We start from the raw sequence: 12,371 nt of genomic DNA, 5'->3' as shown, positions 1-12,371 counted from the left end.
GGCCTGGTTGCCCCACGCAGCCTGCTTGTTCAGTCATTTGCTTGTCCCTCACTAACCCCCCTGCTGGCCTGGTCGCCCCACACAGCCTGCTTGTTCAGTCGTTTGGTCGTCCCTCACTAACCCCCCTACCAGCCTGGTCATAGACAGCCATTTCGTGAGGGCGTGAGGGTTAATTTGTATATTACCTCTTTATTATATAGGATATTTTCTGGAAAGACAAATTATGACGTTAGTTGAGGTGGTTGGTAGTATTGTCCTTAAATTTTGTTCTTTTAAAAGGTTTTATTTCCCAGGTTTTTTTATGAAGGGCCTTTTTATAATAAGAGAAAACCCATGAATATAATTTTAAAAATAAATTATTTTCACTGTCACAATTGCTAGTAGTAGCTTTGTTTTTAACATAATTTCAATAAATGTACAAAGCAGCATCTTTCTAAGACATGTTTCAAAGCTTACTTTTTGGTGGTGTTAATCCTTACCCGAGGATAAGGATTTTTAAAGAGAGTGGAAGGGAGGGGAGAGACAGAGAGAGAAACATCCATGTGAGAAAGACATATTGATTGGTTGCCTCCTACATGAGACCCGACCAGGGCTGAGATACATGCCCTTTGACTGGAATTGAACCCAGAACCCTTCAGCCCATGGGCTGACGCTCTGTCCACTGAGCCAAACTGGCTAGGCTCAAAGTTTAGCTTTGATAACACTTTTTAAGATAATATACTTAATTGATAAGGAAGTTTTCTTCAGCATGTTTTCATTCTAAACCAAGCATGTTAAACTCACGGCCCAGCCAATATAACAGTATGGAAGAAACATTTTAATAAAAATTTTGTAACTTAATTTTTACAATATCCTGTTATACATAATTATTAATAACGAACTACATGTTCGCTAATGACTGATTACTATAATTGTGTTGCATTCATTTCCCTTACGTGCCATATGCGCAGGCACACCATTTCTCTCCACTAATACTAGCAGCGAATATTTTAGCAGCCGAATGCCACATCATTAGTCTTGGACTGACTTGTTTGGTGTGCACAACAGCAAATATTTCGCTTTTGGAGAACAAGAAAAATAGGTTTATTTGTGTTACACTTGTTCATTTGTGCAGTTATTCAGTGTCTGGTAAGTTAATGTTCAAGAAAAAAATATTAATTTTTATTAAAATTTTCTGTTATTTTATGTTAACAATTACTCATTTTATTTCAGCCCTTTGTATCCAGCATGTCTCTATCAAAATAAACCTATGTTTCTATGAAAATTGAAGCTTTTGTTTTTTTTGTGGCCCACATAAACTTAAACCTGTTTATTTGGCCTGTGTTAGCCTTTGAGTTTGACATGCTTGTTCTAAACCATAAACCAAAGTAGGTATAATAAATTTCGAGTCAGGCAATTGAGATTTGTATTCTGACTTCACCTCTTCATAGCAGTGTGACTTTAATAAGTCACCTAAATTCTCTGAGCTTCTTTTTTTTCTTTTCTATAGATAAGTGTGTGTGTGTGGGGTAATACCAATGTTAGAGAATTATTTTAAATATGGAAAGAAGTAAAAGTATAAAATTACGTTATAAATTGGAAAACATTTCACAGAATTTAAGCTGCTGCTGACTGGACTTGTATATTGCTTGTGTATTAATGCTATTTACTCTGGTATATTAGATTAATTCCTTATCCTCTATTCATGGTTTTTGCTTCTGAGGTTGTCTTCTTACCCTTTCCTGGACTATTAATTTCTGCCTGCCTCCTGGATCATTTCCATTAAGATATTTATATTATTATTTCTCTCATGTGTAGTATGAAAAAAAACACACCCTCTTTTCACCTTTATCCCAGTCTAGTGACAACCCTTTTTTCCTCCTTCTTTTTGATAATCCTCACCTGAGGATATATTTTCCATTGATTTTTTTTTTTAGAGAGAGTTTTGGGAAGGAGGGAAGGAACAGGAGAGAGAGAGAGAGAGAGAGAGAGAGAGAGAGAGAGAGACACATGTATGTGAGACACATTGATTGGTTGTCTCCCGCATGCATCCTAACTAGGGATTGAACCTGCAACCCAGGTAGGTGCCCTTGACTGGGAGTCGAACTGGTGACCCTTTGGTGCACGGACCGGCACTCTAACCATTGAGCACACCAGCCAGGGCTCTACAGATTTTAAGATACAATTTTTACATATTTGTCTTTTGAAAAAGCGATATATTCAGATAGTAAAAAATTTAGTTACAAAAGGATATATAGAAAAGTCACCTCCCTATTCCCATCTATCCATTTTAATTTCTCCTCCATCATACTGACATAAAATAAAACTATTAAAAAAAACCCAAACTGTCCTATCCAAATAAATGCTGCAGTGAATAGCCTCAGAATTAACCATTTCACCTTGTACAAGCTTATCTTAGGATAAATTTATAGAAGAAGAATTTTGGGTCATAAAATATAAGCATTTGTAATATTACTATATATTGCCAAATGGCCCTCCATTTAACCAATTTACACTATCAATTAACAATGCATAGAAGTACCTATTTCATGGTGCCTTCACCAATAGCAGATTTTTTTTAAATCTTTATTGTTGAAAGTATTACATAGGTCTTCCTTTTTTCCCCATAAACTTCTTCCAGCAGATTTTTTAAATTACAGCCTATTATGGGAAACTTGAACATTGTAATTTTCATTAACATTTCTTTTTAATTATTTTTATTTATCGATTTTAGAGAGAGGAAGGTAGAGCTAGGATTTAATTTGGTTCTTTGAGTAAAACACCAGGTCTCATTTTAAATATTTGGTCTGGGTAATAGTTATTTCATGTACCCAGAAATCTTCATATTTAAGAATGAAGCAACTATATTCTAGAGCAGGGGTAGGGAATCTTTTTTCTGCCAAGGGCCATTTGGATATTTATAACATCATTTGAGGGCCATATAAAATTATCAATTTAAAAATTAGCCTGCTATATTTGGTCAAAAATTTAATTAACTCACCCTTACTGTCTTGGCAGGGCCACATCAAATGATCTCATGTTTTAGGAAATGAAGGTTGCTGAAGTCTATTTCTAGACCAGTGCTTCTCACACTGTGTATCTCAGGACCTCTTTATATTCTTAAACTAGAGGCCCGGTGCATGGATTAGTGTACCGGTGGGGTCCCTTGGCCTGGCCTGCGGGGATTAGGCCAAAACTGGCTTTCCGACATTCCCTGAGGGATCCTGGATGCGAGAGGGCACAGGCCACGCCAAGGGACCCCACTGGCCTCTAGTATACATATAAGATCTTTGGTTAATCTCTTCCTGCCCTCCCCCCTCCTCTCTCTGAGATTCATCAGTCTGTTCCATGTTTCCATGCCTGTGGTTTCTGCTCCTGCGTTGTGTCTGCCCCCCTGGTGGTCAGTGTGTGTCATAGCTACCGGCCGTCCAGTCACTTAGGCTTTTATCTATATAGACTAGGGGCCCAGTGCACAAATTTGTGCACCTTGAAAGGAACTGAAGGCCGTGAGGCTGTGGTGGGCACGGGGGCGGGTCTCAGCCCATACTCTGTGTCCCCGCCCACCCCCTCACAGCGGCCCCCGATTGCCCCTCAGGAGCAGGGGGAGGTGGAGAAGCCCTCAGGGATGATCGGGGCCAGCAGCCGCTGCTTGCACCTGCTGACGGCACTGAGTGATGGACCGGTGCGCTGGGTGCCAGCTGTGGGTGCAAGTGGGGTCGGCGCCGGCAGTGGGTGTGAGCAGTAGCTCTGGCGCCGGAAGCTGGTGTGAGAGGCGGCTGCCGGTCCCGATCGCCCCGGTGGCTGCTGCCCTGATCGCCCCTCAGGAGCAGGGGGAGGTGGAGAAGCCCTGAGGGGCAATCAGGGCCCGCAGCCGCCGCTCACACCCACTGACGGTGCTGAGGGATTGGTGCCGGGCACCGGCAGCGGCTGCGAGTGGTGGCTCTGGCGCCGGCAGTGGGTACAAGTGAGGCCAGTGTCAGCAGCAGGTGCTAGCACCAGGCGGGACTGTGGTGTGTGGGAGCAAAGAATTTTCAGTAGGCTGCCCTGCCAGAGGCTTGCCCTGATGACAGTGACTGGCGCGGTGCCCCACCTTGGTCTGGCGCCCCTGCTCACCTGCTCCACCATCCCGCCATGGCTGACGCCTGCCATGTTCTGTGCTCTGCCGCCTGCTGCTGATGCCTGCCATGTTCCACCCGCGCCCCCTGGTGGTGAGTGCATGTCACAGCAACCAGTTGTTCCGCCGTTCGGTCTATTTGCATATTAGGGTTTTATAGATATAGATGTTATTGAGGATCCTTGCCCTGGACTGTTTGCTCAATGGTTAGAGCGTTGACCTGAGGACCGAAGGGTCGAGGGCTTGATTCCTGGTCAAGGGCATGTACCTAGGTTGCAGGTTCGATCCCTGCCCTAGGTTGGGGTGTGTGTGGGAGGCAACCAATTGATGTGTCTCACATTGATGTCGTTTCACCCCTCCCCCCTCCATTCTCTAATTATCAATGGAAAAAATATCCTCTGGTAAGGATTAACAACAACAACATAGGTATATTTATCAGTTTTACTATATTAGAAATTAAAACAGAAATATAAAAATGTTTCTTAACTCAAATAAAACAATAATACACTCATTCAAGGTAACATAAATAAGGTTGCCTTTTTTTCTTAATAAAAAGCGGCTATTTAAAATTTTTTTATTTTGAGGAGTGTCATGGTTGTTGCTATAGATTCTTTTGTATGAAGTGTATGAAGACAGTTTAGCCTTACAGAGATAAGTAGATGGAAAAGGGAGAAGTATTTTAATAGCTCTTTCAGATAATTATGGACTATCTTTCATATTAAACAAAATTGGGTCAGTTTCTTAGCCAGTCAGAGAAAGACAAATATCACATTATCTCACTCATTTATGGAATATAATGAACAACATAAACTGATGAACAAAAACAGATCCAGAGACAGAGAATCATCGAGCAGAACGTCAAACCTCAGAGGGAAGGTAGGGGAGGGTGGGGGTAAGGGGGAGAGATCAACCAAAGGACTTGTATGCATGTATATAGGCCTAACCAATGGACACAGACAACAGGGGGGTGAGGGCATGAGTGGGGGGAGGGGGTAATGAGGGGATAAGGACACATATGTAATACCTTAATCAATAAATTAAAAAAAAACAAATGAAAAGAAAAAGAATCTTGAATTGAACCCTTTGTTTATTTCAGAGGTAGTGATAAACACTAAGAAGTTTACATAATTTGTAGTAATGCACAGGACATTTGTGTTAGACTTGGTAGGTATTTATTATGGGGAGTAATAGGAATGGGATGGTGTCACTAAGCCCATTAAGAAATGGAGGAGTGTTCTTATGTGTTTTGAGATTCACAGTTGTTATTTCAAATAAAAGGATCTGGTGAACTACATGACCTCTCTGTCACCTGCTAAGAAGTTACCAACTTCTATGTTTGTGACTCAGGAGAAGCAGAGTTTGCAAGTGGGACACAAAACCATCTTTTTTGGAGGAGAGAATTATAAGGAAGGAAAAAGAATGTGATAGTGGTAGTAGTACCTATTACATGATAAGGTAGTGAGCTAAAGAGGGGCATTTGACTAATTTGTGATCTACTTCTCTAATTAAGATTGGAAACTTCCTCTCATATATGAGTATTAGGAGTTCCATTAATACAGTAGTGGTGTTCTTTTTATCAGTCTGTAGGTATACTGTTAGAGCCATGTGGTGACCATGGTGATAGTGAAGATGCCTGTCTTGAGAGGTAAGCATTTTCTCTTATTGTTGCTAATTAATGAATCATTTTGAGATTTGGAGTTCTTAAATTTGTGGGTGGAATTTTTCGATGACTCTTTTGTAGCATATATTTTAGATAATCTAAAGAACCAAGCTTCTTATTTTAATGGTAAGCATAAAGCTGATTAAATTCAAAGGGGTGTAGGTTCCGACAGTTAAAACTTGGAAAACATTCAGAGGGATGAACACAGCCTCCTTAGAGACACTTAAAACTTTCAGTTGATTTGTAGAACAATTAGGAATTTATTGATACTCTGAATATACCTTTCAGTGTATAGTCTTGGAACTATGCATGACTAACTGAAAGATTGTAGTATATTTGCTTCAACAAATATGTATAGGATGTTTTTGTTCCTCTTCTCCTTGGTATGTCCCAGGACTGTCTCTTTATAACAAAAATTAAATTTATTGAGATAACATCATTAATATATAAGATTCAGGTGTACAACATTATATAATTCGATATCTGTATACCGATATTTGGCCCACTTTACCTAATTTGCTCTCCCCCACCCTCCTTCCCCTCTGGTAGCCACTGTTCTGTTGTGTCTACCTATGAGTTTGTTTTAGCTCATTTTGTTAGTTTGTTTGAATTATATTTTTTAGGGGGTCTTTTTCCTCTGACTTACTTCACTTTGCATAACCATCTCATGCAGTTGATGCTTGTTTCCCTCCTTGTTTACCAGCAGTAATAGGAAGGGGATTCCTTGCAGCAGTGAATATTTAAGCCATATGTAGTCTCCATATATAATGGAGACTCTAATACTCAATAGATAGAGTCTCTTTGAACAGAAAGAAGTTTTCTAAAATGTTTTAAGTCACCCGGTAGGTTTTAGATTTTGTTACCCTTTTTGTGATTCTTTAAGATGTTGCTAAGAAGTGTATTGTAACTTTCTTAGGAAAGATAATTGATATTCTGAAAACAAATCAGTAATAAAGTTGCAGACTGGATTGTAAATACTGAGAAATTCCAAATAGCATTATTAATTTGGTGATAGCCTGTTGGCAAGGATAAACTTGAGTTAATGCCATTGTCTCTTTTAATTGTGAGTAGGAAACCTGTTCCCTGAGGGTAAGTAAATTCTTTGGAGCCATGTCTCTGGAGTGTCCCCATACTCTGAAGGTCCACAGATTTCCTGCTTACAGCAGTTCCTTGTGCTTCCTTTCAGGAGGCAGGAATGATCCTCTTCCAGCCCAGGGAGTATTGGAGCTATGGGCTGAAGATATAAGATTAACAGCATTGACAGGCATCCCCAGAATGATGACATCTGGATTTGGTAGAACAATAAGGATCCATTTAGTGAGGACTCAATCTTTTTGGAAAAAGCTCTTTCCTCTTCAACTTGTGTATAGGTTAGCAAACTTGTTTTAGATCCAAAGAGTTTCTTGGTTAGGTGGATTTTACATTTTGTATGTTTAACACACATGTTTCTCGAATTTAGTCTGTTAGGGTACAATTTAGCTTATCCCACCACTTGTTCCCATTCTAAGCAAAGGAAGGCCTTTGAGTTTGCCAGGGAATTTAGTTGTTTACATGTTCAGCAAGAATAAGGTAATTAATTAGGTATATGAGGAGTTGACTTGCCCTATTTAGATCAAAACCTATTTTCTGAGTGCATACCCTGTTATGCAGGGTAAAAGTAGCACCTGTGCATATCATTGTAAATTGGCACAGTGTCTTTGGGGAGAAGAAGTTTCCCTCAGTAACTATATTTTTTACCTACTATGATACTAGATGCTCTGTTGACTGGTTATATAGGCAGAGATCATTTGTGATAGTTTGCTGTTACACTTGTTCTAAATAAGGGTGGGTTTTTGTGGGGAAATACGAGGTGAATTGAAATAAAATTTCCTATTTACATGTTATCATGATATTTTTAGGAAGGAGAGGTTTAGAAGTTTTGATTGTGATAGAACACAATCAGATTTAAGATATAGGTCATAACTATACCTTTCTAAAATCATCTTTAAAAGAAAAAGATATCCTAGAGTGAGGGACTATAGAGCTGTTTGGTTAAAACTAATATTTATTTGACAAAATCTTTTGTATTATACATTCAGTTCTTTTGGTTTCTGTTTATTTTGGATTTTCTTTTTTTTAATCCTCACCAGAGGACATGCTTAGAGAGAGGAAGGCAGAGAGAGAGAAACATTGATTGGTTGGTTGCCTTCCACATGTGCTCCATATGGGAATCAAACCCCCAGCCCAGGCATGTGCCCTGAATGGCAGCCCTTTGGTGCACAAAATGACACTCAACCAACTAAGCCACTCTGGCCGGGCTTATTTTTCTTTTAAGTTTAAAAAAAAATTTGGGGGGTGTGTGTGGTTGTATGGGAAGGTGGTGAGTGTTACTTAATTTTTCTAACCTGAAGTGATTCTGTGGATCTTTTCAGTAGTGTGTGATTTTCAGATATAGGGCTCCAAAGAATGGGAATGTGTCTAGTTGTCATTCTTCTGTCACATTATAAATGCTAACTCTATGGGGAAGAGATGAATCTAGGTAAGAAATATGCAATGATAGTAACCTATTTATTCTTAAAAGACTAATAATTTTATTTGTATTTTTAGGAAAGAATATTTGTCATTTGACAGTGATAAATTGTCGCACTTAATTCTGGTAAGAATTCTTTTTCTTTTATGGTTCTTAGAAATTTGACTAGGCTTAAGCTACTAATTATTATATCTGGCTTTTAACTTTTGAGTTGTATAGATTTCAAGGGGGTTTAAAATATACTCTTACCAAATGTTTTACAGTTAAAGTAGCACTTACTATGTCACTTTTGGTTACAAGAAACTTAGTTATGAAAATACTTTCCTGAATTTGGGGTCCAAACATTGTTTCCTAATAAGACATATAAAACTGCAAATTTATATTTGAAAGTATTGTGGATGGTGGGAGTGGGGCAACTTATTGTATAGGCACAGTAAACTAATGAAGACTATACTGGATATATGCTGGTTGTCTGTCAGCTGGGTATGAAAAGCTTCCTAGATGTGAAATGTATTCTTTATTTTAAAATACAGGATTCTTGTACCAAGATATGTGATTTGAATGCCAACACTGAATCAGAAGTGCCAGGAGATCAAAGTGGTGTTCAAGGAGAAGCAGCATGTGTCCAAATTCCACATTTAGATCTGAAGAATATTTCTGATGGTGATAAATGGGAAGGTAATTTTACTCACACGAATTATTTTCCTGATAATGTTCTTTGTAAATGAAATTTTCCAAGCAGTTATGAGATTACTGGCCTTTTTCTGGATAATCTTATTGATTTTTATTTTCTGTTCTCTTTTTCATATAAGAAGAGTGAATGTTTTTACTCAAATGCATTAATGAGATTATGGGGCAACTATCTATTATGAACTAGACAATCTTATCTGATCCATTAGCTTTGAAGATAAATGTTAAAACAGAGTAAAAAATATAACACTCAGGATAGGCTTTTGTTAAACTAGATAATATTGACCAGTCTTTAAAAGTCTAGTATCTTGAGGTCTTGGGGATCTCACCATATTAAAGAGGGGGCTTATACATAGCTGCCTGTTCTTTATGATCATTAAAAAAAAAGATCTTCAGGGGCATTTCTGTGCAAATACTGTACCATTTCCCTGTTAGGTTTGGTTATGAAGTTTGGAGCCAGGCCCTAGCAATTTTTATAAAGGAGAGAAGTTAGAACTTAAATTTAAAAAACAAGACATCTGGGTACTTGGATTTCATTATATATGAGTTTTTCTTTTTTATCAAAAAAAGCAAAAACTAAATAAATATTGAATTCCCGTGATTGATTTGCATGTTTATGGGAATATATGCTAATATTTGCATTTTACTTTGACATTCATGAAAAAATAAGATGGTTAATAGGGTAGATAAATGTTATAAAGCATGTATAGTCAAATGTTAATGGTGGAATCTAGGTAATTGATATGGGTGTTCATTGTAAAATTCTTTAAACTTGACTGTATATTTGTAAACTTTCAAATAAAATGTTGGGGTGGGAAGAGCTAGCAAGCAACAAATTTGGATCCAGGAGTCCTTTTGGATCATACACCTCCCTTGATAAAAAGAATTGAGACAACTCAGGAATCTTAAGTAAAGTTACATATTTGTTCACTTGGATGAAGATCCCTTGGATATCTCACCTTTGGCAAGTTAGCTAATAACATACAGTGGCAATAACGAGAAATTGCAATGCCAATACCAATCCTTTTGCCGCCTCAAGTCAACTCACCTGATCACATTTGGAGTGTTTTATGTATTTATTTTTAAGATATAGCCAATTTTTAAAGTCCCAACCAAGTCATTGTCTGTGCCAACTTTTACTGCTGTCTCCCATTCCCCCTCTATTTTTTTGTTTAGATGTTTTGTATACCCCCCCCTCCCCCCCAGTGGCATATTATGTGTCTTAACTTAGACTGATACACAGATAAGGAAGTTGTCTTTCATTTGCTATATTCTGGGTTATTCAGGATGCTTAGAATTTATGAAGATGTTCCCCAGAGTTAGGGGACATGTTGGCATCCTGGTGGCAGTGAAAATCATATGTCCCTCTTAGTTACTTATTCTGGCATAGTCACTGAAAAGGAATGATGGTCAATAGAGCATCCCTCAAGCCACAGTAGGAAAGGAGTCTCTGAAAGATGAGACTGGGATTCTGACAAGGGACTTAGGCTTCTTCCTCATGGAGAATGCAGCCCTTTACAGTCAAATGCTGAAGGTCCTCATCTTAAGTATTAAGCATAAAAGAGCAATTATTTTTCATCATCTGAGGAAATAGGACAGCTTTCTGGGGATTTCCCAAAGAGAACCTAATGCTGGGCTCTTTTTTGTTTCTGTGTCAGAATCCACCCCTTAACAGCTGGTGTTATGGAAGGGAGGTAACATATTGACTACCGATCCCTGATTTTCAGTGCCCAAAGTGCCCTGTTACCCACCTGGCTCAATAGCCTTGACAAGTCCATGTAGTTCTCCTTCTGGCACTTCCAGGAATAGGGTCAGTGATTTTTTAGACATCTGAGTGAACTTCTCATTCATGAACCCTGTATGTACTTGGAAGAGTGGCTATTAGCACACCATGTTGTTCCTTCCAACTTTGCCAGTAACACAAAGATTGATTTTCTGTAAAGTTAGGATATCCTATATAATAAAAGCCTAATATGCTAAGTGTCTGGTCAGCTGGTCAGCCGTTCAACCAATCAAAGTGTAATATGCTAATGATATGCTAAGGCCACTCAACTGCTCGCTATGATGTGCACTGACCACCAGGGGGAAGATGCTCTGATCCGTAGGTTAGCTTGCTGCTGGGGTGCAGCTGAGCGAGACAGGCTGGACACACCCTGGAGCCCTCCTATGGTCCTTCCCTGGCTGGCCAACCTCCCGTGTCCCTCCCCGGCCCCAATTGTGCACCGGTGAGGTCCCTCAGCCTGGCCTGCGCCCTCTCGCAATCCGGGACCCCTTGGGGGATGTCAGAGAGCCAGTTTCAGCCCGGCCCTGCAGGCCAGGTCGAGGGACCCCACTGGTACACGAATTCGTGCACCGGGCCTCTAGTTCTAAATGTCTTTGTTAAGATGCTGAATTACTTTAGACCCTAGATACCTTAGAATCAGAGACAAACCTTGTTGAGTGTAACTCTTAATAGAGAAGTGGGGTGACTCCAGATAGAGGTCCACCTCTTCCTGTGTGTGAGTTTTCTTTTTTGTATTGTTCCAAGTATAGTCAACAGAATGCAGTTAGCAAGCAGGTAGCACATATCTACTACTGGTATGCATTTGTAGCAGCTGTTCAAAAGGTCTTGGCTTTTAATGGAAGTGGATAACATTTTTCCTTCAGATTCTTTCCTGCTAACTCTTGAATGGAAAACAGCAATCAAAGAACAATCAAAGGGAGAATTTTTTTGTGTCAAATCAATTATACTGAAAAGCTTCAAACCGTACCTGGTTAAGAGTTTCCATTTCTTTAGTTTTATGTTTGAGTTTTAATAAACAGTACTCTTTGATTTTTTTGCCTTGCTTGCTGAAATGGAAATGTATGTTTGTGTTTGTTTTTAAAGTTTGGTCAGTAATTTCTTTGGATAAAGTTTTTGAGTGGAATGCCTAACTGGTTTTAGGGTAATATTTTCGGTATCTTTGGCTTGTGTTAGTTATGTGTATGGTTTGTTCTGACTGTGCTGTATGTTCACTTTAGTATTTTTTGCCATTTTTTTCCATTTTATTAGCATCATGCCCTATCACTTTCCCCCTCATTGATTTCAAAACAATGCATCTGCAGAGAGATGGGGAGGGTAAGTATGGTTCACCATAGTTTAGTTTTTATGCCTTTTTATGGTTCACTTTGTTTGCCTTTTTTATTAGCCCTTCTCCTGCTGTCCCCATATGGTTGGAAAACTGATCTGGGTTAAAAATGGTACCCAGAAAAAATTGTTTCTGTTATTTCTATCTTTTCTTAAAATAGGAGATTTCTTGTAAAATGTTTGCCAGTTACTTATATGCTGGGAAGCAGGTACAAGGGGTTGCTTTGAAAATCACTTTATTGCTGGGTTTCTTGTGGAAAGGCACGCTTTGTACCTTTTTAGTGATCAGGTTGATCTTGGCTTTAAAAACTAA

At 39.0% G+C, this 12,371-nt stretch overlaps 1 protein-coding gene across 8 annotated transcripts in view; it reads left to right on the top strand.

Annotated features, from left to right (window-relative positions):
- FAM13B (family with sequence similarity 13, member B) overlaps positions 1-12,371 on the top strand; it is a 49,335-nt gene that overhangs the window by 19,666 nt on the left and 17,298 nt on the right. For 5 of the 8 annotated variants that reach the window (XM_014529086.1, XM_014529084.1, XM_014529081.1 and 2 more), the window contains 4 exons: positions 5,674-5,738; positions 8,340-8,388; positions 8,796-8,940; positions 11,984-12,049. In XM_014529086.1, the coding sequence (XP_014384572.1) occupies positions 5,674-5,738; positions 8,340-8,388; positions 8,796-8,940; positions 11,984-12,049 (325 nt within the window). The remainder of the gene's footprint in view (positions 1-5,673; positions 5,739-8,339; positions 8,389-8,795; positions 8,941-11,983; positions 12,050-12,371) is intronic. The other 3 variants (XM_014529085.1, XM_014529082.1, XM_005881008.2) reach the window with 1 other exon arrangement.

Source organism: Myotis brandtii, unplaced genomic scaffold (genome assembly GCF_000412655.1).
Source record: "Myotis brandtii unplaced genomic scaffold, ASM41265v1 scaffold668, whole genome shotgun sequence".
Taxonomy (NCBI): domain Eukaryota; kingdom Metazoa; phylum Chordata; class Mammalia; order Chiroptera; family Vespertilionidae; genus Myotis; species Myotis brandtii.
The sequence above is the reverse complement of the archived record's forward strand: the minus strand, read 5'-3'. Positions and strand labels throughout refer to the sequence as shown.